At 44.9% G+C, this 20626-nt stretch overlaps 1 protein-coding gene across 2 annotated transcripts in view; it reads right to left on the bottom strand.

Annotated features, from left to right (window-relative positions):
• The window catches only part of celsr3 (cadherin, EGF LAG seven-pass G-type receptor 3), a 104173-nt gene extending 83879 nt beyond the window's left edge, over positions 1 to 20294 (bottom strand). Inside the window, exon 1 of one of the 2 annotated variants that reach the window (XM_034145037.1) lies at positions 14577 to 20294. In XM_034145037.1, coding sequence (XP_034000928.1) covers positions 14577 to 20220 — 5644 coding nt within the window. In that variant the 5' untranslated portion in view covers positions 20221 to 20294. The remainder of the gene's footprint in view (positions 1 to 14576) is intronic. The other variant, XM_034145038.1, reaches the window with a different exon arrangement.
• Between the last annotated feature and the right edge of the window lie 332 nt (positions 20295 to 20626).

Below are 20626 nucleotides of genomic sequence, written 5' to 3' on the forward strand. Positions count from 1 at the left end.
ACATCAGCACAGGGCTCTTAAATCATCCTACCACATGTGCAACCAATGGAGAGAACAACTATTCAAGCTAAATGGCAATTTCGGCAATTAGACCCACAAAACGCTGTCTACTTTCTGCCCCCCGGGTCACTAACTCACCTCCTTTTCTGCATTCAGCTTTAAATTTACACAGGAACATGCCCTTATAAGCTAATTACAGTTCTGCTGGCAACACAAAAGCCATAACCCATTAGTCTGCAGAAACATAAAGGCCATTTCCCAATTTTCTGCAAGGAATGTTTCTTCCCTTTTTGGTACAAGTTAGACAACTGAGGATTGTGCTACAGCATGGGAATCTGGTATAACAAAAAGCCTAATTATAATGTTTCCTGCTGGTTTAAAAAGCACACGTTTTTCCAAAAGCACAATAGGGAAAAGGTTCTAAAAAAGGAAGCGTTTGAAAGGTTATGCAAGGATTCCTTACTTTGTCTGAAGTTTGACTTTAATGTTCAAATTAAATAAAGTTATTGTGCTTTATGAGGAATATCATTGTGAGATCAGGTGACCTTTACTGTAGTTTTTGTATCAGATTCTCGTCAGTTACTAAAAACCATCCATCTGACAGTGTTGCGCCCAAAAAAAAGCATTATCAGCTAACAAATACATGTCATGGCCCTCTCTGGCCCTTTGGACAACATTTTGAATAAACAGGGCTAATAGCACTAGCCCGTAATGGTCACACGCATGTAAAACTATTACAAGTATCTAAAATGATTAATTAATTGAAGAAATTCTTGCGTGGCAACTGAATGAATGAAAACCCTTAATCAAAAACTTTAGAGCCAATTTAATTTGAAATTGAACATATTACACATTTTAGAAATAAGGTTAAACTCTGTATGAAGGCCAATACTGAAGCTCAATAAAGAGAGGAAATCCAGTGCACAAGGGCATACAGTAAGTCACCAACTATCCTGTGGGCTTATGGGATTCTCTGGTGTCAATCACTTTGTCAGACAAGAAGGGCTTTATATCCAGAGCTAGATCCAAAGACATCAGGTCTATCTCAGTGGAATATAAACCAGGGAGCAATCGTGAAATACTTTGAATCCTGGTGAGAGGTGAGTGAAGGTGATATTGTCCATCACTTCCCAATAAACCAGGAAGTCATAACTAATGCATTGCCCTTTCTGCGTGGCACTCTGCTTTAGCGTGCATGAAAACAATAAAACATTAATGACCTCCAAATTCAAAACTCTCACAAATGGAAGGTTATTTTTGCACCACGGGAAAACAAAGCTTTTCGTAAATAACAACACTGCAAGCTTTCACGGCTCCTGTGGGCTTCGAGCCAACATCCCCCCTCCGTCTGTCCGCACTTCAAAGAGGGAGGAGTGCTGGTGTGCATAAAGCCTCTAAGAATAAACACTGATCTGGAAATCATCAGCGAGGGTCCCATGGATGCGTGAACACGAAGACGCTGCGAGAGAGAGGCTGGCCTCCGATCAGTTCTCCGGCTCTAAGATGCTTTGTGGGTATGCGGTCCCTTGCGTTTCAAAGGGTTGAAGGAGTTCAGTGCTATCTCCCTGTGCCAGGTAGCCTGACTAATAGCACTCTCAAAGCTTCTTGAATGTCAGAGCTCGCTTCCTGGAAATCCGGACGGAAATAGTCTGCAAAGTAGCGTACAATAGAGGCCCACAGCAGGAGCTGAGAAACGCCCCAGAAACGTTTTTTAATAAGCTTCAATACAGAGCAGGAGGAGGGGTCACGAGGCAGAGACCTGGCATTTCACGTTGAGGAATAAAGTGACAGAGCAAAGCAAGCAAAGGGTTGGAGATACTGCTGATGTGGTTTGAGAAGATGTGAGAAAAAGCTCTATCGCAGCCAAACAAGCCTCACTATTAAAACTCACAAAACGTACAGATGCTTTGAAGTTGAAGGAAAGACTTATGAATTAATGTCTATCAGTGTCCACATTCGCAGGGTTTCAAAACAACATCATTAGGTGATAAAACCTTAAAATAAATGCTTGATATTTAAATGTGCTGTTGGTGTAACCGATTGTGCCACAGTCAGGTTATAACACACTTCAGAGGTTGGTAAAACAGATTGATTAAGATGAAAAAAAACAGTGAATCTTCGAAAAATACCAAGCCTTCTTTCTGGGAAGTTTCATCAGTTTGACGGACATCTATTGGTGCACTTATTGTATGATTTTCAGAACTTCTGAAATGGTACATGTCTTGTTTTCTCACAGTATAAGTGTGTAGTTTCTACATAGTAGCCTAGTGAAAAGAAAACCTTGAATATCCATTGAGTACGTTTTGCATTATTTATCCCACGTTCATATTTTCGTGTCACTTTGAAAGGTGTTTTGAATGGGTTGTGTAATCTCAGAAAATATATGTTCTTATTCTTTGTGGATCCAGCTCATTGTGTAATGCTGTCGAGGTTAGAGGTTTGATTCTGCACATTTTTCAGGCATTCACGCATGGCATTGACACATTTAAGAGTCTGATATAAACTGTATGCACTCTTGTTGCTAAAAGGAGTTGGGATTAAATGGGGGAAAAAGGCCCAAAAGGGGAGATATATTACAACTAGCATGCCAAATCCGAAAACAGTAAAATTGAATTTAGACTGGACAAAAGCCGTATGCTGCTACTCTGAAACACACTGAACACCGTCATGGTGCCTTCAGCCCATTAGTTCACAGCCCGTGGATCCACAATCACATGGTTTCAAATCCCATTTCACACTGTGTTGTCTCATCCCTTTGTTTGGCCCTTTTTCCTGCCTCTCCTCTTGGTTCAGAACCCTCAAAGGGTCCTAAAGAAATACATGAGCAGGTTGAGTTTTCAAAGCACTGTGTACCAAAAAGTGTGAGGAGTTTTCAGCTGTGTAAGTTGCCTGAAGGTCAGGAAAACAAATTGGAACAGTAACGCTGAGGTTGTTAACAACTGAAAGAAAAGTACTACAACTCCCAGAGAGAGACTGTGAGTGAAATAAGAAAAAGCCAAAATGGCACTTTTTACAAATGAGGACATATAAGTGATTTAATGGATACTTGCGGAGAGGCATACCATACAGTACATTAATGCTTGTAAATTGACACGATTGTTTGTGTATGCATCATTACAAAGCACAGGCACTTAAACCAACACACACACACACACACACACACACACACACACACACACACACACACACACACACACACACACACACACACACAGCCCTGGCTTGACAGCTGATTTTCTGTGCTCTGTTTGATTTTTAAAGCCTTTTCTACCCCTGAGGTCTGGGCACTCATTGTACTCAGAGTAAAGAAGCAACACACACACATACACACACACACAAACACACACACACACACACACACACACACACACACACACACACACACATACACACACACACACACACACACACACACTCACACAGCATAATGGTTTAAACCACCCTTTTACTAAAGAAGCACTAATCCTTTACGTTAAACCAGATTCACTTAACTTGCACACGCACTGGACACAAAAAGCCATCTCTCATGCAAAGTCTCTCACTTTAGGCCCATATCACATTCATACACACCCTCATGCCTATTGTACGGATAAATAACACAAATCCGCGCAATGCACTCTCTGACATTCAGACGTGGCATCTGTTTGTGGCAGCGGCTATCATCCTCCATCTTGCATCTGTCTTCTGTTGCTGCTGCTTTCTCTCAAATGTACAACCAGAGACATTACGATTGTGTGGGGAACAGAGCAGAACCACAGTTTTACTTATTTCCATTTATAAAGACAGCTTTTTTGACCAAAGATGCTGAAAAAAGGGCTCCAGTCAAAAATAATTTTGCCCATTTCACAACAGGTGCTGAAAACACTCTGTTAAATCTGTGCAGTCACTCCAGCACCTGGGGCTGGGCGTGTCTGTTGCAGTTTTCATCGCTCTTATCACGGCGAGGCCCTCCGACGCCTGAATTCCTAATGAACATTTTCCAAACGATTTCTCCTGTTGGGCGGTGTAATAGTGCAGCAGTAATGTTCTGCTCAGTGCCGTACGTGCAGCAAAAAGGATTCCTGTGATGCTGACTTGTGTATGCCAATCACTCAAACACACCGGAGATAATGCACACTACTGAATAATGTTTGAATTACAATTATTAGAGACATTAAAAATGTGGAAACCGTGCTGTAAAAGGAAAAAACTTGAGAAATGAATATTTATTCCCCGCAATTGTGTTCAGGAAATAAAAAGAGATAACAACGTGAACACAAATCATCCAATTCCTCACAGCTACAACCCACCCTGCATATAATATAGAAAAACCAACCCAAGACAGAAATATGTGGCTTCACAGCTACTGTAGTTAAAATCAGGGTACACCTACTCATCAACTATAGACAGCTGTTTCAGTTCAAACTATCTCTCATCACTAACGGGTCAAGATGCTACTGCGTTCATTAAGGCTGAAATAACTTTCTAGATTAATCGTTTGGTCAATATAATATCAGAAAGTAGTAAGAAATGTCCATCCTTGTATCTCAAAATTATGTGTTGAGATTTCGAGATATTCAGTTTATTATGATGTAAAAAGAAAATCTCTAGATTTGGAATGGAGCATTTATTTTTGGCATGAAAAATGAGTGAAACATAGTTAAACAAACTGGGTGGTGAAACCCCTACGGTGAGTCAGTTGAAGTCATCATAGTTGGCGATCATTTGGTCAAATAATCGATTAATCGACTAATTACTGCATCTTTACAGCCATTACCACAGACTGAATCAGAGATCCAAAGCAGAGCTTGTGCAGGGATGTTGTCATTATACATGTAGTTAAACATAACAACAGCAGTGGTTCTCAACCAGGGGTCCAGGATCCCGCAGGGGTTGTGGAGGATGTTCCTGGAGGTCACCAGAAAAATGGGTAATAATTCATTTGCACTATTTGATTCACTGTAGAAGTGAGCCCATTGGAGTGAACGTATAGGTTTCACTTCCTCCATGGTTATCTCCTATACTGTATTTGACAACTCTAAAATGAATGCTCGTCGTAGCAATGTGGGTCTGTGATCTAATGTGTATTCATTATGGAGCAACTTGGAAAGGAAAAGTCTGAGAACCACTGATTTAATGACAATGGGTGTGCCACTGAAGTCATGTTTAACTCGCAAATGACACTTTTAATGATGCACAGCAGCAGAAGGGCTGAAATTATGTCTTCTTCTGCTGCCTTGCATCATTACAAGTTTAACAAGACGCATGTTGTCTTACTAGAAATCTCAAGACACCATTAATTTAACATTAGAAGAAATGTTGGACTCAATCCAAAACAAGATATGAAAAGAGACCCGATAGAAAAGTTACAGAAGGACAGTGAGACCCAAAGAGAGACCAAACCATCGAGAAGCATCAACACGTGTTACTTTTCCTGCCCTACACAGTCCACCGGCTCAATTAAAAATAGATAAAGTGATTATGGTAACGGATTGAAGCTGATATAGTCGCATGTCAAATACTTCCTGATTGACCTGAACAGCGTATTGTTGCTTTTTAAAGGTCCCATGTCATGCTTTTCCGGTTATTACCCGTCCCCTTGTGTGTTATGTAGCTTTTTATGCATGTAAACGGTCTGCAGAGTCACAAACCCTCAAAGTACACCCTGTAGCGAGTACAACTCTAACACAGAAAAGACCTGTCTATGCTGCCCCAGAACGCCTCGTTGGAGATTTTCTTTTTACATTTTTTTCTTCCTGGTCACTGTGACGTAACGGCCCCATTGGTCCAAATCGACCAATCCGCGGAGCCGTTACGTTACGTCTGCGGAGCCGTTATGTTAAGACTTCCTCACACACATACACTCAATCTTTTCTCAGCTGCAGCTCCGGGGATTTCTCAGCGTGAAACGGCGGGACATGGCGAGGCTGTGAGTCTGTGAGTCTGTGTGTGCGGGTGTGTGTGTGTGCTCGGGCTGGTTTCGGGCTGGGTTTCGCTGTGTCTCGCTGTCTCGCAGACCCCACGCAGCAACCAGGAAACCACACCAGTAAGCCAGCTCACACTGTCTGCTCCTCGCAGCAGCGAGCCCCGCAACGTCCCGCCAACACGGCACCCAGACCCCACGCTGCATTCTCATCTGTTTGTCATTACTGGTGTCATTTTCTGGTTGCTAACAAACGCTATTGTAACACATAATCACTGATGTTCCGCTGTAACGGTGGTGGACTCATCAGAACAGAGTGGGCGAGCTGACCAATCAGAGCACAGTGGGCTCATAGGGAGGGGGGGGGGGGCAGGAGCTCCAACAAGGCGTTTAGGACAGAGAGTGAATACACATACTATACAGAGACGCTGTATGAGAAACCAATCTAGTAGACCTCAACAATGGAATTATGATCAGTAGAAATGGCCATGTCATTGGACCTTTAAGTCTCAGTGCACCCTTAAAAAGATTTCAAAAGGCGGGATCAGTGTCCAGCTTCTCTCTCTGCTGTGATCTTGTCTGTTCACAGTAATCATGTCAATGTTGTAAAGCTAATGTGGGTATGATTTATTTATGACACGATGCTAAACATAGCATGAAAGTTCCAGTCTGTTGATGATCTTTCCTCATTTCCCCTACATCGTGTCCTCCCTAGTGGCTGAGTTGATCCAAACCTATTTTCATTTAGCCTCCAACCAGCATAAACAAATCATTAAATAGCTATTTATGAACACTTATATTTCCATTTGCCATTCAGCGTCAGGCTCTATGATGTATGAAAGGTTATGAGACCTGGCCTTCGAGTAATAAACACTGTTTGTTTGTGATGAAGTGCTAATGAGTACTGCATCTTTTTAAATGACTGTAGAACTAAAAAAGTTTTGCTCGCAGATAAAGTTTTGCTGGTTATTGATCTAATGTCCTCAGGCCCTAGGCTGTTTTTATAATGAAAGATACAAAAAAGACTTAACATGTCAACAATATGCTGGTGCCTTAATTCCTCCTTGAATAAAAGCATGTTGCAGAAGCTTATTTCCTCCTTATGTGGTTGCATTTCTATAGATATTACCCTGGAGCAGGCATTTCTTAAATCTCATCCATGTGTGTTTCCGACTGTTAACATGAAGCAGAATATGAAGGATAAATGTCAGGCTTCCTAATTAAAACACAGCAGAGTACAAAACACATCGTGCAAGGTGCTGAAGCATAGCAGAGGCACAAAGATGCATTTATCTTCTCCATGGTTGTGACATTTCATTACTCACCACTCCTTTATCAAAACTATTCATTACGCTTTTCCAGCATATACACCAGTATAGTATAGAGACGGTTTGTAATGGAACTGTAACTTTCTGCTGCTATTTTTAACTTGTGTTTCTGCAGCCTGAATACGTTTTCAGAGCAGATACCGTGTTCAGGCAAAGTAAAAGGCGAAATGTCTGACATGTTTTATGAATTTCTCTGCCAGGGTAGTGGAGAACTTTGTGTTGTCGTACTTTTTGGAGAACTGGGGAGCCATAAAAAAACGTCTTTTGATTATTTAAAAAAAAGCGTAGTTCTGTTTTGACAGTCTGCAAAGGGAAACACACCAAAAGAGCCTCGACCATGACACTCAGTGTACTACATCTCAAAATGTTTATGTTTGGCAGTAGTTGTTGCACAAAAAATGACTTTAACTCAAGCTATCCTTCAGAACAGTCGCAATTTTTATACCAGTTACTTTTTGCATAACGAGTTAGTGTTATTTAAAGTTTTAAGGGGAAACATTATTCCATGTCTACTCAGCAAATATGCTTTAAAAATAAGTGTGAGAAGCAGGTTTCAGCGGCAGAGGCTTCCCAGACCAAGTGCAAATCTCTCAGCAGGGAACACGGATTTGTTATGCTCTCAACTCCCTGAAAACTTCTGTCATATCGTTCACACATGGCACCCCACCATCCCTGAATTTTCGCTCTTGTCACGGCTTCACCCCATGCATAATGTTGGCTCATTTATCTCCATGTCCCAGTGGCCATCCTGCCACTCAAACCCCACTCTTATCCTTGAGAGGAGACCTATAAAATGGACTGTATTTGTACAGGGCGGCTCCCAGGTGGGGGAGTGCACAGCTGTGTGAATGCAAAGCAATGTATCTTCAGTCAAATAGTCCTGGGTGAAAGCCTATCAAATCCTAGATAGATGAAAGCTGCGAAACAGACACCTCATTGGTGCGTTTAGCTGCCACTCTGATTCCTCTATAAGTCTGAGAGAAGCATACATCGATAATTCCTTTATACATTGGCATTAAATGTCAGAAGCCATTTACTTAATCCGCGGGGACAGCCCTAAGGCTTTGAGTTGTCAAGCACTTAAATGTGAGACAGTGTTTTAGTGTTAGACATTGTCCCCCCCCCCCCCCTGACCCATCAACCACCTAATATCTCTGGCCTTCAGTGAGCTATAAACCACTGCAGAACATCAGATTAATGTATATACAGAAAAAATATTAAGCAGACACTGGGTCCCCGTCAGAAACACTGCTTACAAATAACGTTAAAATCACATGTAAACCCCTTGTTGCTAAATATCTGCTATTTCAACACAGCTTTCCTGAGCTTGGTGTCACGATTATGGGACACTAACTATCCAGGGCTGTCCCTCTAGGGAGAGAGAAAACTGTCAGACTCCACATCCTTCTTCGCTCGGCCTGAACCTTTTAGCTCCTGATGGCTGCCCCCCGACAGGCCGAAGATGTAGAGCGAGGTCTAATGGATTGTAATGGGCTGGTAAAGGTTTCTTAACATTGTGGTTGGCCAGTATGGGCTGTCCATGTAGGTCATCATGGTTGCTAAGTGAGCTAAAGGAAATGCGGTGTGCAAGCAGCGAACCGCCCAATGAACACTTATTTTAGTCTTATAAATGTTTAGATTTAAGGTGGAACTAGCAAAAACACAGCACCACGGATAGCACCATGGGTTTACAACACAGTAAGGCCACTGATGTTTCAGAGCCATGGTCAAGGCTCCAAATATCAATGAATCGGTAGACTAGACTATTCAACTAAAACAACTGAAATATGGGGGAAATGGTGCACATTAGAGACAGCACATGCATAGTGTTGCACATAGCTGTACTGTACATGTGACATACATTCAAAGTTGTATTACACACTGTTGCCCAGTACGTTGGTTCGACTCAGGTTTGACTCTGCGGAATATCAAGCAAAAACCTCTACTCTTTCAACACTGCGTCTATTAATAAAAGCACTCGCTTGCCCAAACATATCTATATATAAAAAAATAAAAAAATAAAGCTAAATATAATATGATAAATTGCCGGATTTACCAAAGCTGTAGAAACAGTACAAAGATAAAATTCCATGAAAAAAAGTATTCAGTTAAACTACTTAGATTATAGTGGTTCATATTGTTAGCTAACATAGCATATATGTATTCCAGTAGTCTGTAGAGTAGTGAGCATTGTGTACTGGTCTGTACAAAGTATGTATGAATGAATTGGAAAACATTTAAATGATCTCTCTTTCTCTAAAAGTGTTGGCAGGCTCAGCAACCTAAATCAATACAGGGCAATAGGGGACACATTTTTGAAAGGGCTATTATAGCAGGAACACTTTGTTGCGAGGGGAACTAAGCCTGCAGGGCGCCAAGGTTCAGGGGACCCGCAATGTTTTCATCACAACACACCATTACAACTGGTTCATGACATTTAATGTCTGTGTTCAGTTTCCTTTTTTATCCTAAGTCAATGTTCTCTTTCTTCTTTACATTCAATCTTATAGAAAAAGGCAATGCATAGATGGTAGAAATATGGAAATGACCTCAACAATGGCAATAAAATAAGAAATAATACATACTGTACTCTCGCCTCATTGTACCATTATGCTTGTAAAAACAGATTATTATATAAAAGGAGGATAATTCAGAGCTTTATTCTCTCGGGTGTTGCCCTCTTTCAGCTGACCCCCATGTAAATGCATTAGCTGCGTTACACATACGTACAGTATAGGCCCATAATGCATGGGTTAGGTTCAAGTTATCATCAGTGCAATGACCTATATCTACTGTAAGTGTATTCATGATGCACTGACCTGAGTCACAGTTAACATATACTAACAATTATAGCATATAGTAAGCCAGTGTTTAAATGAATATATGATGTGTCCTCATTTTCAACACCATATAAACTCCCAGAATCTCCAGCATTAACAGAAGACATTAAACATAACACCAGTATGGAGGAATAAACTGGTGCATGTTATGAATGCGATATTTGGGTTTAGATGCGTTAACTAATTTGAAGAATGCTCACTCTTTCATTCACTGACACAAGCATAAAGGACCAGTTCAGCATAAGTGCCTGCATGTGTCAAATGTACAAATAACAAACTACACTTCGAACAAAAACCTCTAGCTCTATGAATTTCTTGCCTCTTCTGTGTGTCGTTTCATTGCCCAGAACATTCTCTGTTTGGTTCAGTCACACACTACTCTCACCAATCTCTTTTCCAGCACATTAAACAGCTGTTGTTAAATAAAAGAAATCTGACAAACCCACTGTGAACTACCTGCCCAGCAACAAACTAACTTCTAACGAGTAAGCCTATACCAAACCAGAGCTAAAAGGGAAGAAATGGACCAACATCCGTCATGTGAACACAACAATGAATACTAATGTTGCTCCTTTTAAACAAGATTAGTGAATAGGCAACTGTTTGTGGTGTGTTTTTCAGCTTGTTATGGTATTTCTATCCTCCCATGCAGCTCAAAATTGTAATTCATACATCTTTGACTAATCATCAACCTACTCGTCATCAGAAACACAGATAAACAGGTGCCACATATCAGAATAACGACCAATTAGGAGCATTTTGTCACTATGAACGGGCTTGGCATTCAGCACATTTTTTTTTTTTTAAAGCAACACAAATGAGCAAAGTTCCCTGGTGAAGGTAGTTAGCATGAAACCTGATATGGCTGAAATGTGTCACAGTGTTGGCAACGGTCATTAAGAAACTTCTAAAAGCAAGAACAGGAAATATTGAAACCGAATATTGAGACAAATGTCTTGACACAAAATACGTTTTTCATTCCAACCACTGAAGTATTCACTGCCAAAAGGCGTTTTCCCCATCAGGTATTTAGCCTGGTAGAATAATAGTAATAATATTAAAAACGTGTCTCTGTTCAAGTGTCTCAGTGTGACAGTGAGCCAGCATGTGTAATACAGGGACCCTGAAACTACTTATTATAATGAAGCCCTCGATAATTAGTATTACTTAAACCTGTGCTTTTCCTGCTATCACATGTCAAGATGTCCACTGTTAAAAGGGCTGATCAACCAAAGTCTTCATCTACCCAGGGAAGTCTATGGCACATGTTTTCTTTTCCAGTGCTGCTACACACACTCACAACTGGGACTTGGCCAGAGCAGTGGCAGCATTTTCTGCTGGCCACATGGAGCAATTGGGGGTTGCTTTGCTCAAAGGCACCTTGAGCTGAAGCTGTTCGGGGGGGCCAAGCCAGAATGAGCTTCTTTTTTTTTAATGCCTCCAACAAATATCCCCAAAGCCAGTGTGTGAATGTAAATGTGTGTGTGCTGAAACTGCTGGCAACACAAGCATGGATGCAGCGTTTAATCTCTGTGCACCATAAATATGGGCATTATCCTGAGAATCAATAGACTGGAGCTAACTGTCAAAAGGAGAGAGGGGGAGGGAAATGGGAGAAAAGTGTGAAAGATGAGGAAATAAGAAAGCATGTCATGCAGCAGTGTTGCCCCACCACTCTCTGGCATGCATAGATATTATTCATTGAAAAGGCATGAATACACTCTCAAGTGCCATGCTTTGAGCCACCTGAGAGTACACACACTCGTACACAAACACACTTGTGCCCAGAACTACTATGTGCGAACAGAAATCCTTCACAAGCACGTACACACCGAGGAATCTCTGTTCATGCACATGCATACAAACGTGTCGGAAACACACACCGATACACAACACTTGAGGAGACTTACACATACAAGGAGAGCAAATAAGGAGCGGAGAAGGCAGAGAAGTGGAGAGGAGGAAGGAGGAGCAGAGTTGAAAAGAATATGGCATGGAAGAGACACGGCCCAAGAGAGTTGTGTGAGGATTACAGGGAAGAGTCGGAGGACAGAAGGATGGATTACTGAATACAGAAGAAGGGAAGAGGGAAAGGGAGGGAGGGAGAGAGAAAAGGAGGAAAGAGGTGTAGCAGGCGAGGAAAGAAATACTACACAAGGTCAAGACGCGAAGACTCAAGAGATAGATTTAAAAAGAGGACAAAATGAGAAACAAGTAAAAGGCAGAAGGGGAAAATGGGAGGAAGCTTGATGAAAAAGAAGAGAGAGAAATGCAAGGAATCAAAAGGAGAAGAATTCATCCATCCCTCTGTGCGTTCGAGGACGGGTAGAATAAAGGAGAGGAAGGAAGTGATGGGGAGAGGAGGGAAGGGTAGTCACAGATAACACACAGTGAACAATGAAAGTGACAGCTTGGCTCGGAGCATGACTCTGGCTGACTGTTGTTTCATTATAATCTCATAACTGTCAAATCCTGGAGCGACAGAGGAGAGAGAGAGAGAGAGAGAGAGAGAGAGAGAGAGAGAGAGAGAGAGAGAGAGAGAGAGTCAAATACTTTCAAAATGAGAGAAGAGCAGCGAGACAATTGGAAATGAATCTGCACGTCTGGTTGAACTGAACTGAATGCACACTGGAAGAAAGCAGATGGAGACAAAAGGCTGGCACATACATACATTATATACAGGCACACACACACACACACACACACACACACACACACACACACACACACACACACACACACACACACACACACACACACACACACACACACACACACACACACATTTCTCCTACTTCACCTATTTACATAATTGTGTCTCTCTTTTATTCACTAACTCACTTCTTTAATTACTTGCCCACTCACATACTTGTTCAACCTTTTTTATATGCCCCAAATTGTTTACTTATTTGAACACTTGTGTACTTAAAGAATCACTTCAGTGTGTTACAACTCAGTCATTTACTGACACACTCCCTTATCAGTCATTTGATCATTTATTCACTCTCATATTATATTTCTCTCTCCCTTACTGAGTCTTACAGTAAACTCACTTGCTCATTTGTTCATTAACTAATTCAGTCACAATTCACTTCCCTCATGAACTCAAAAATGACACCAAACTAAATATGTATAAGCGAGCATCGTCACCAGTGAGGCTGGTATAAAGCAGTGTAAATAGGGTAGCAGGTCACACACTCCCAAGCCAGAATACAAACACAACACAAAACAAAACGCTGCTCTCGCTTCTTTCCCTTTTTGCTTTCAAGGCTTTGATCACTGACAGCAAGGCAGCCTGTCAGGCTTTTAGGAAGCCTTTTTCTTAAAGCCAAAGCCTGGAAATGCAAACAAATAAACAGCAAAATACACCTACAAACAAATTAGAATGCAATCGGCTTCAATTCAAAATAAATTCAATTTAGGACCAAGAGATACTTTTAATATTATTTCTCAGTGCAGGACATGATCAACATAATGGATAGTGAACAAGGATGTCAGTAAAGTTAAGTGGCTATTTGCCTAGAAAATCAAAGTGTGTCTATCTTTGCTAAAAGCCCACAGGGTAAACACTGAATAGAGACATTCCATCCGGAAATAAATAACATTAGGAAGTATTGATGCCATTTCATTGGATATCTAACAGCAAGTGACAGTCATTGGCTCTGCCAGGCGAAACCCTCTGCTTTCTTGTTTCCCTATAAAATTGATTTTCTTTAGATTTACAAAATTGCCGTGGCAACTTGGACTGCACTCAGTCGAGATCACCTGTCAATCAAAAAGCGTGGGTGGTACTGTGATACTGATAGCTGCTCACAGCTACAAAGCTCATAGCTAGAAGGAAAAAAAAGCATGCTTTATGTCTCTAGCTTATCTCCTAAGCTGTTAAAATGCTGACTGATGGGAACTTTTGATATGAGAATCTGACTAATAATTATTGTCGGGTATCTCACATTCAAATATGTATCTCTCTTCTCGCACACATTTTCCTCCTTCTGATGTGTTTCCTCAAACACACTTTCTTTTCTCGTGATCCTTTTTTCCTTAACCTCTCACCTCATCTACACTTTGAAACTCTGCAAAACAGACAAGCACCAATCTCTAAATGTTCACCCCCCATGCTCTCTGGTAAATCTAATGTGTTCCCATGCACACACATTTTCCCAAGAGCCTTCTCCTTAAGGGACTCAGATACATATAGCAGATGTCTTAGAAGCAGGCCGATAATCTAGTTGTCTAATTGTTGCACCTCCTACACACATCAGGTAAATGTGTTTAAAGAAGCCCAGTTCATTTCTCATTATCTCACATACACAAGTGAAGGAAATAGACAGAAGAAAAATGTGTTTGCAATGCCCAGAGCTCAACCAACCCTTTTGTCTTGCTCTAACCTGCAGAGTCTGAGTCTTTATCTTCACAGGATTTGTCATGGTGAAATAAGCTACAGGGGAATCCAAACTGACTAGACAGAAAAACCCTCCCTCCCATTTTCCCTCCACGGTCTCTTACCTGTGACAGTGATCAGCATGGGAGCCACCAGCGGCCTGTTGTTATCCAGTTTTCGGCTCAGTCGGATCTCTCCACTGGTGTGATTCAGGAGCAGCAGGTGAAGCTCGTTCCCTCGGTCGATGGTGTAGTGCAGCCTGTCTGACACATCGGGGTCGTGGGCGGGTACTTTTCCAATAACCCCGCTGGGGAAACTGTTGGAGCGATTGGACACAAAGTTGTTGAAAATGATTTGGAAGTCCTGCAGAGTGGGCCTGTTGTCGTTCTGGTCCACTAATCGGATCCTGACGGTGGCCCTGCTGACTAGAGGAGCCGAGGTTGCCTGGACTACGATGACATACTCGTTGCGGGCCTCATAGTCAAGATCAATGAGTGAAGTGAGCTCCCCTGAAAAGATGTCCATCTGAAAGATCTCGGGGATGTTTCCCTCCACAATTTGATACATGATCTGAGCGTGAGTGCCTTCGTCGGGGTCAGTGGCTGTGATCTGGGCTACCACAGACCCCACTGCGCTGTTTTCCTTCACTAGAACCTCAAAGTCATCAGCAGGGAAGACGGGGGCATTGTCGTTGACATCTAGGACCGTCACCTGGATGTGGACGGGGGTTCGCTGAGGGGGTATGCCACGATCTACGGCATAGGCTGTGAGCTCGTAGAATGGCACGCTCTCACGGTCCAAGCGTCGAACAGATCGGACTATACCGGATGTAGGTTCGATGGTAAAGTCCCCATCCCCGTCCTCGCCATTTTGAAAGGTGTACTGAACACGACCATTGGTGTGCGCGTCACGGTCAGTGGCTGAAATTTGGAGGACACTGGTGAAGGGAGGGGCGTCTTCACTCACTGTTCCCTGATATCTTGTGCTGAGGAACTGAGGTGCATTGTCATTCACATCATTCACGTTCACCTCCACATATGTTGTGTCTGCTTTCTGCGGGATACCGTTGTCTTTAGCTGTGATAGCCAGAGTGTAGGTCATCTGGTCCTCATAGTCGAGCTCTGCCTGGAGCGTTATCGCCCCTGTGCCGGTGTCAATGCGGAATTGTGGGATATTGTCCTCGAGAAAGTATGTGATTCGAGCGTTTTCGCCTACATCATCATCTGTGGCACTGATTACAACTACGGTGCTTCCAGGTGGTCGGTCCTCGTTCACACTAACGGAGTAGTGGGCACTCTGGAAAACAGGCCGGTGTGTGTTGGCGTCAGTGATGTTAATGTGCACCTGACAGGTGTCGTGGAGTGTGCGGTCTGAGGCAGCGACGGTTAGAACGTAACGGCGCTCCTGTTTGTAGTCCAATGGGAGAGCTAACGAAAGAAGTCCAGACCCGCCTGCTGTGCTGATGGCAAAGCGGTTTCTGGTGTTTCCCCCTGTTATCTGATAGGTTACAGCACTGTTGACATCACGGTCCACAGCCGTCACAGTCGCTACACTGGTACCAACAGACGCATCCTCATTCAGGCGAGAATAGTACTCCTTTTGGATGAACTCGGGCCGGTTGTCATTAACATCCATCACTGTTATTGTTACACTTGCTGTAGCAGATAGAGGAGGCATGCCATAATCCCTGGCCTCCACACCAAAGAAATAGTGCTCCACAGACTCTCGGTCAAGAATGGTGCGCACAGTGACCCAGCCTGTTGCCGAATTAATAACGAAGGGTGTGTCAGAGCTGGTGCCAGTTAACCTGTACTCCAGACGGGCATTATCAGCAGAATCAGTGTCAATGGCCTGAATGTGGAGGATGGAGCTACCAACTGGGGCGCTCTCGAGCACAGAAGCCTGGAAAGGTGTGGAGACAAAGATTGGTGGGTTGTCGTTTACATCCGTCACCTGAACACTGACAATACCGGTGTTGTTGGAGAGAGGTGGCCGGCCATTGTCCTGGGCACGAACACGGAGAGTATACTCCCGTTCTGACTCATAGTCCAGCGGTGCTACAACATGGATCTCCCCAGTTACACTGTCGATGGAAAACTGTCCACGGCTGTTGCCACTGATGATATTGTAGTGAACAGCAGCGTTACTGTCCTTGTCAATGTCTGTGGCACTCACACGGAGGATCTCAGTGTGGGCCCGAACATCCTCCTTCACTGCTACCACATAGCGCTTTTCGCTGAATTGTGGCACATTGTCATTTTCATCGAGAACAGTGATAAACACTTTAACAGTAGAAGAGCGCGGCCCCGGTTCCTTCCCCTGGTCAGTGGCCTCCACCAGTAGAGTGTAGTGCTCGTTGATTTCCCGGTCCACTGCTCCGCGGGTTGTAATGAGGCCAGAGCGGGGGTCAATCTCAAACGCCGACCGGGCTATTGTAACCTTATCACCGATAAAGCGATACCGGATATTGGCATTGGATGGGGAGTCTAAGTCTGTCGCTCTCAGCTGTAAGATGGGATACCCCTCCTCTACGTTCTCCCTGATCGTCTCCCTGTACTCTGTCTGCTCGAAAATAGGAGAGTGATCATTGCGGTCTGACACAGTAATGGCCACCATTGTGGTGCCGGAGAGCCGAGAGGCGCTCTTATCCGTCCCTGTGACTCGGAAGTAATGCAAGTCCATGTGTTCTCTGTCTAGAATCTGAGTGGTGGTGATGAGCCCTGTGTCTGGGTGGATGTGGAAGTAGTCAGATGATCGACTGTTCATCAGCGGGGCCATGGAGTAGCTGACCCTGCCTGAATCTCCCGCATCTGGGTCTGAGGCGGACATGATAATGACTGAAGTACCCGCTGGTTGATTCTCAGCTACTTGCACTTGGAAGTTATACTGGGAGAAATGGGGATGTTTGTTTGCTGCACGCCGAGAGCGGGGCCAGGGCATCAAAATCTTCCTCCCCTTTTCCCCCTGTGAGACATCATCATCTGCTACTATTATCAGTCGTTCCAGGCTCCTCTCTCCCCTTGTACTGCGCCTCTCCTCCTTCCCTTCCACCCCCCTTTCACCCCCCTCTCCAACCTCGTGGCTCTCATCTGCCTGTCTCTCTTTCTTCCCTTTTTTGCTATCTGGCTGTGGGATGATGGTGGTGCTCCTGCCCCTATCCTGACCCTTCTCCCTCTCAGCCTCTCTCTCTTCTGCCCGGCTTGCCTTTGTTATTGCTTTTTCCCTCTCCCACTCCTCCTCCTCTTGCTCTTTTCCCCCTGGTTCTCTGCCTCCCATTAGCCGCGCCTCTCTCTTGCCCTCCCCCACCTGTACTTTTCCTCCCCCAACAGCAACAGCAGCAGACCCCTCAAAACCCTCTCCCTCCCTCTCTGCATGTCTCTCCCTCTCTGCCTCGGCACCCATCTGCCGCCTATCTGACTGTCTCACACCTTGAGGCTCTAATGACACTTGCTTACCGGATTTTAATTGCATATGTGCATGATCCCCTTGCTTGGTGGCTGAACAGTCTGTGGAAATGCTGTCAGCACAGCCTGCATTGACCATGTCTAGTAATGCTGTCTCCCACAGGTCTTGTTGCTGTGTCTGATCATGCCACTGAGATTGTTCTATTTCAGATTCATGATTAAATCCATTTATGTCCTTGCTTTGCTCATCTTCGTTGTTGTTATTAATGTTGCTGTTGAATGTGCTCCATAAAAACACGCGCTGGGAGTCTGGGGAAACTGTCCGTGGTGCTGAAATCACGTCCTTTAGAGAGGGTAGGTCAATCAAACGTGTGGAGTCATCCCGCCGTGTGGTCAGGTTCATTTCCGAGAAAAACGAGAGGTGTTCTGCTGTGGTGCCATCGGGCTGAGTGAGAATACGTGGTGTGACTGCTGCTGCAAAGCGAGACGTGGGAGATATAACGGGAAACTTCGCAGGCGAGAAAAAGCCTGAGTCACCGGCAGACTCTGAACTTGCGTTTACTTTTTCTGCAGATAGACGGAGCAGTTTGGATAGCTTTACACTTTCTGCATAATCGCCTGTTTGTGTTTCAGGGAGGATATTCATTATCGGGCCCGCATAGTTTGATACAATATCAGCAATACCGCTCTTATTGGATGGAAAACGTTGATCATGCGTCTCTGTGGGGGAAAATTGGATGGGGAGATTCCTCTGAGCTACGACTCCCTGTGGGACCATAAACCCGGCTAAATATCCATCCCCCATTTCTTTTCTGTCCAAACAACCGAAGCAACCACCGGGAACCTCCCCGATGTCTCCCCGTGTTTGCCTGATCTGCCCTCTGGTTGCCGGTGCTGATTTCCCCTGCGGAAGCTCATTACCAGTCTTACATAGGCGCGTCAGAAACGGAAAAGCCAAATCATTATCCGGATAATTAGATAAATTAATATATTTGTAGCCTTGGTTTACCCCTCCCTCTCGTCCATCTTTTCCCTCCCTCTTCTTATCTATGTTTCTGGCGTGGTAATAAACTGCCTTTGCCTCACGAATAGGGGACCCACAACTATCGAGGTGCACCAAGGTACTGGGGTTAATCACTACCGGTGCGCAACATCTGTACGTTTCCTCCCCCTCCTCCTCATCTCCCCCACTCATCGTCCCCCTGTCTTTCTCCCTGCACGTAATGCACCTAGTCAAACGGCTATCATCACCCCCCTCTGTGCTGCTGCTGGGATCGATAACATTGTGCCTTCCAAAATGAGAACAATTACCAGCCCTCCTGTCCACGCTGGCAGAGCCCCAATAAGCATCCCGAGCTGTGTTTGGTTTGCTCCCCCTGTAAACTGGATGCATTGGATCTGTGCGGCCGGTTGTAAAATGACACATGTATTCCAATGTGGATCCCTGGATACAGTCTGAATTGTTGGTGAAACGGGGATGACATTTAAAGGTGTTTTTTGAAGCCTTGCTGTGTGCTGAATTGTATCCAGAAAGAGGATGAATGCAACAAGAGCAACCGGTTGGCAAGTGGCCAAGTGTGGGGATGTTTGCCGGGGAGAGGGCTTGTTTGCTAGGGCTTGACCAGCAGTGATGCCCAGGTGTCAGAGAGCAGCATGTGGCAAAGACTATCCTCACCTCACGAGCCCTCTCCCACACCTCTCCCCCTCTCCTCCTTACACTTCCGGGTGCCCCGTACAGGCCAGAGGCGTGCACAAAGGCTCCGGCGGCACCACGTTTGGCGAGGTGTGGCCTTGACGCCGGCCACCGTTGCGCGCACGCTCTAGTCCTTTGTACTGCCCGTTTTTTGCCGTTTTGAACCGGCGAGGAGGTGAAAGCAGGTGAAGCTGGAGAAGAAACAACGCCCTTCCTCCTCATCCTCCCTCTCTCCACTCCCTCTCCTGCGCCGACGCCATCAGAGCTCGACCTGCTCCTAATACCTGAAGGGAGAGGAGGAGGAGGTGATGAAAACGTCCCGACTCCTTTCAGTCCCTCCTTCCGTGTCCCCCTCGCCCCATCCTGGGTATATCCTCCCAGCGTCCCCACTCCACAGCATCCCTCAGTATGTATCCGCTCTACAGTCCACCTGCTGGGGCGTAGATTCCAGCTGCCTCTCGGCGACTCCCCTGCTTCCTCGCGCTGCTGCTTCTGTTGCTGCCGGCTCACTTTACCGGCGTCTCGGTGACAGAGGCCCGGGGTCCACCGGTTGGAAGCCCCTCCTGTGCTCACCGTCTCCGGGGTGAGGGCAAACAAAGGGCCGAGGACAAGCAGGTGGAGTGCCAGAGACGAGAGCAGGAGCGGGGTGAAGCCCGGTAGCGGTGCAGCCATTTAGTCTCTTCCTTTCTCTGTCTCTCCGTCCTTTCTCCCTCTTCCACCTCTGCCTATTCTCTCTCTCGTCCTCCCTCGAGTGCGTCTTCCCTTCTCCCCGTTACTTCTCTCTCTCCCTCGTTCCCTTCAGGACCGCCGGCACCGCCCGACACCTTCCCCCAGGCTCCCCCGTCTCTCCGTCGGCCTGGAGAGTTGGCATCTACCCGCTGTGGTCCGTGGAGCTGGAGGTCTGAGCGTTAGGAGCGGCGCGGCAGCAGCATCTCTCCTCCCGTTCATTCACATCCAACATGGCTTACACACTCTCACACTGACTGACTGGCTCACACACACACTCCCCTCCTGAGTGTGTGTACGAATGTGTGTGCGCGCTCTAGCAGTTTCGGCACAGCCCGGTGGTAGGCTACTA

The sequence above is a fragment of the Trematomus bernacchii genome, unplaced genomic scaffold (assembly GCF_902827165.1).
Source record: "Trematomus bernacchii unplaced genomic scaffold, fTreBer1.1, whole genome shotgun sequence".
NCBI lineage: Eukaryota > Metazoa > Chordata > Actinopteri > Perciformes > Nototheniidae > Trematomus > Trematomus bernacchii.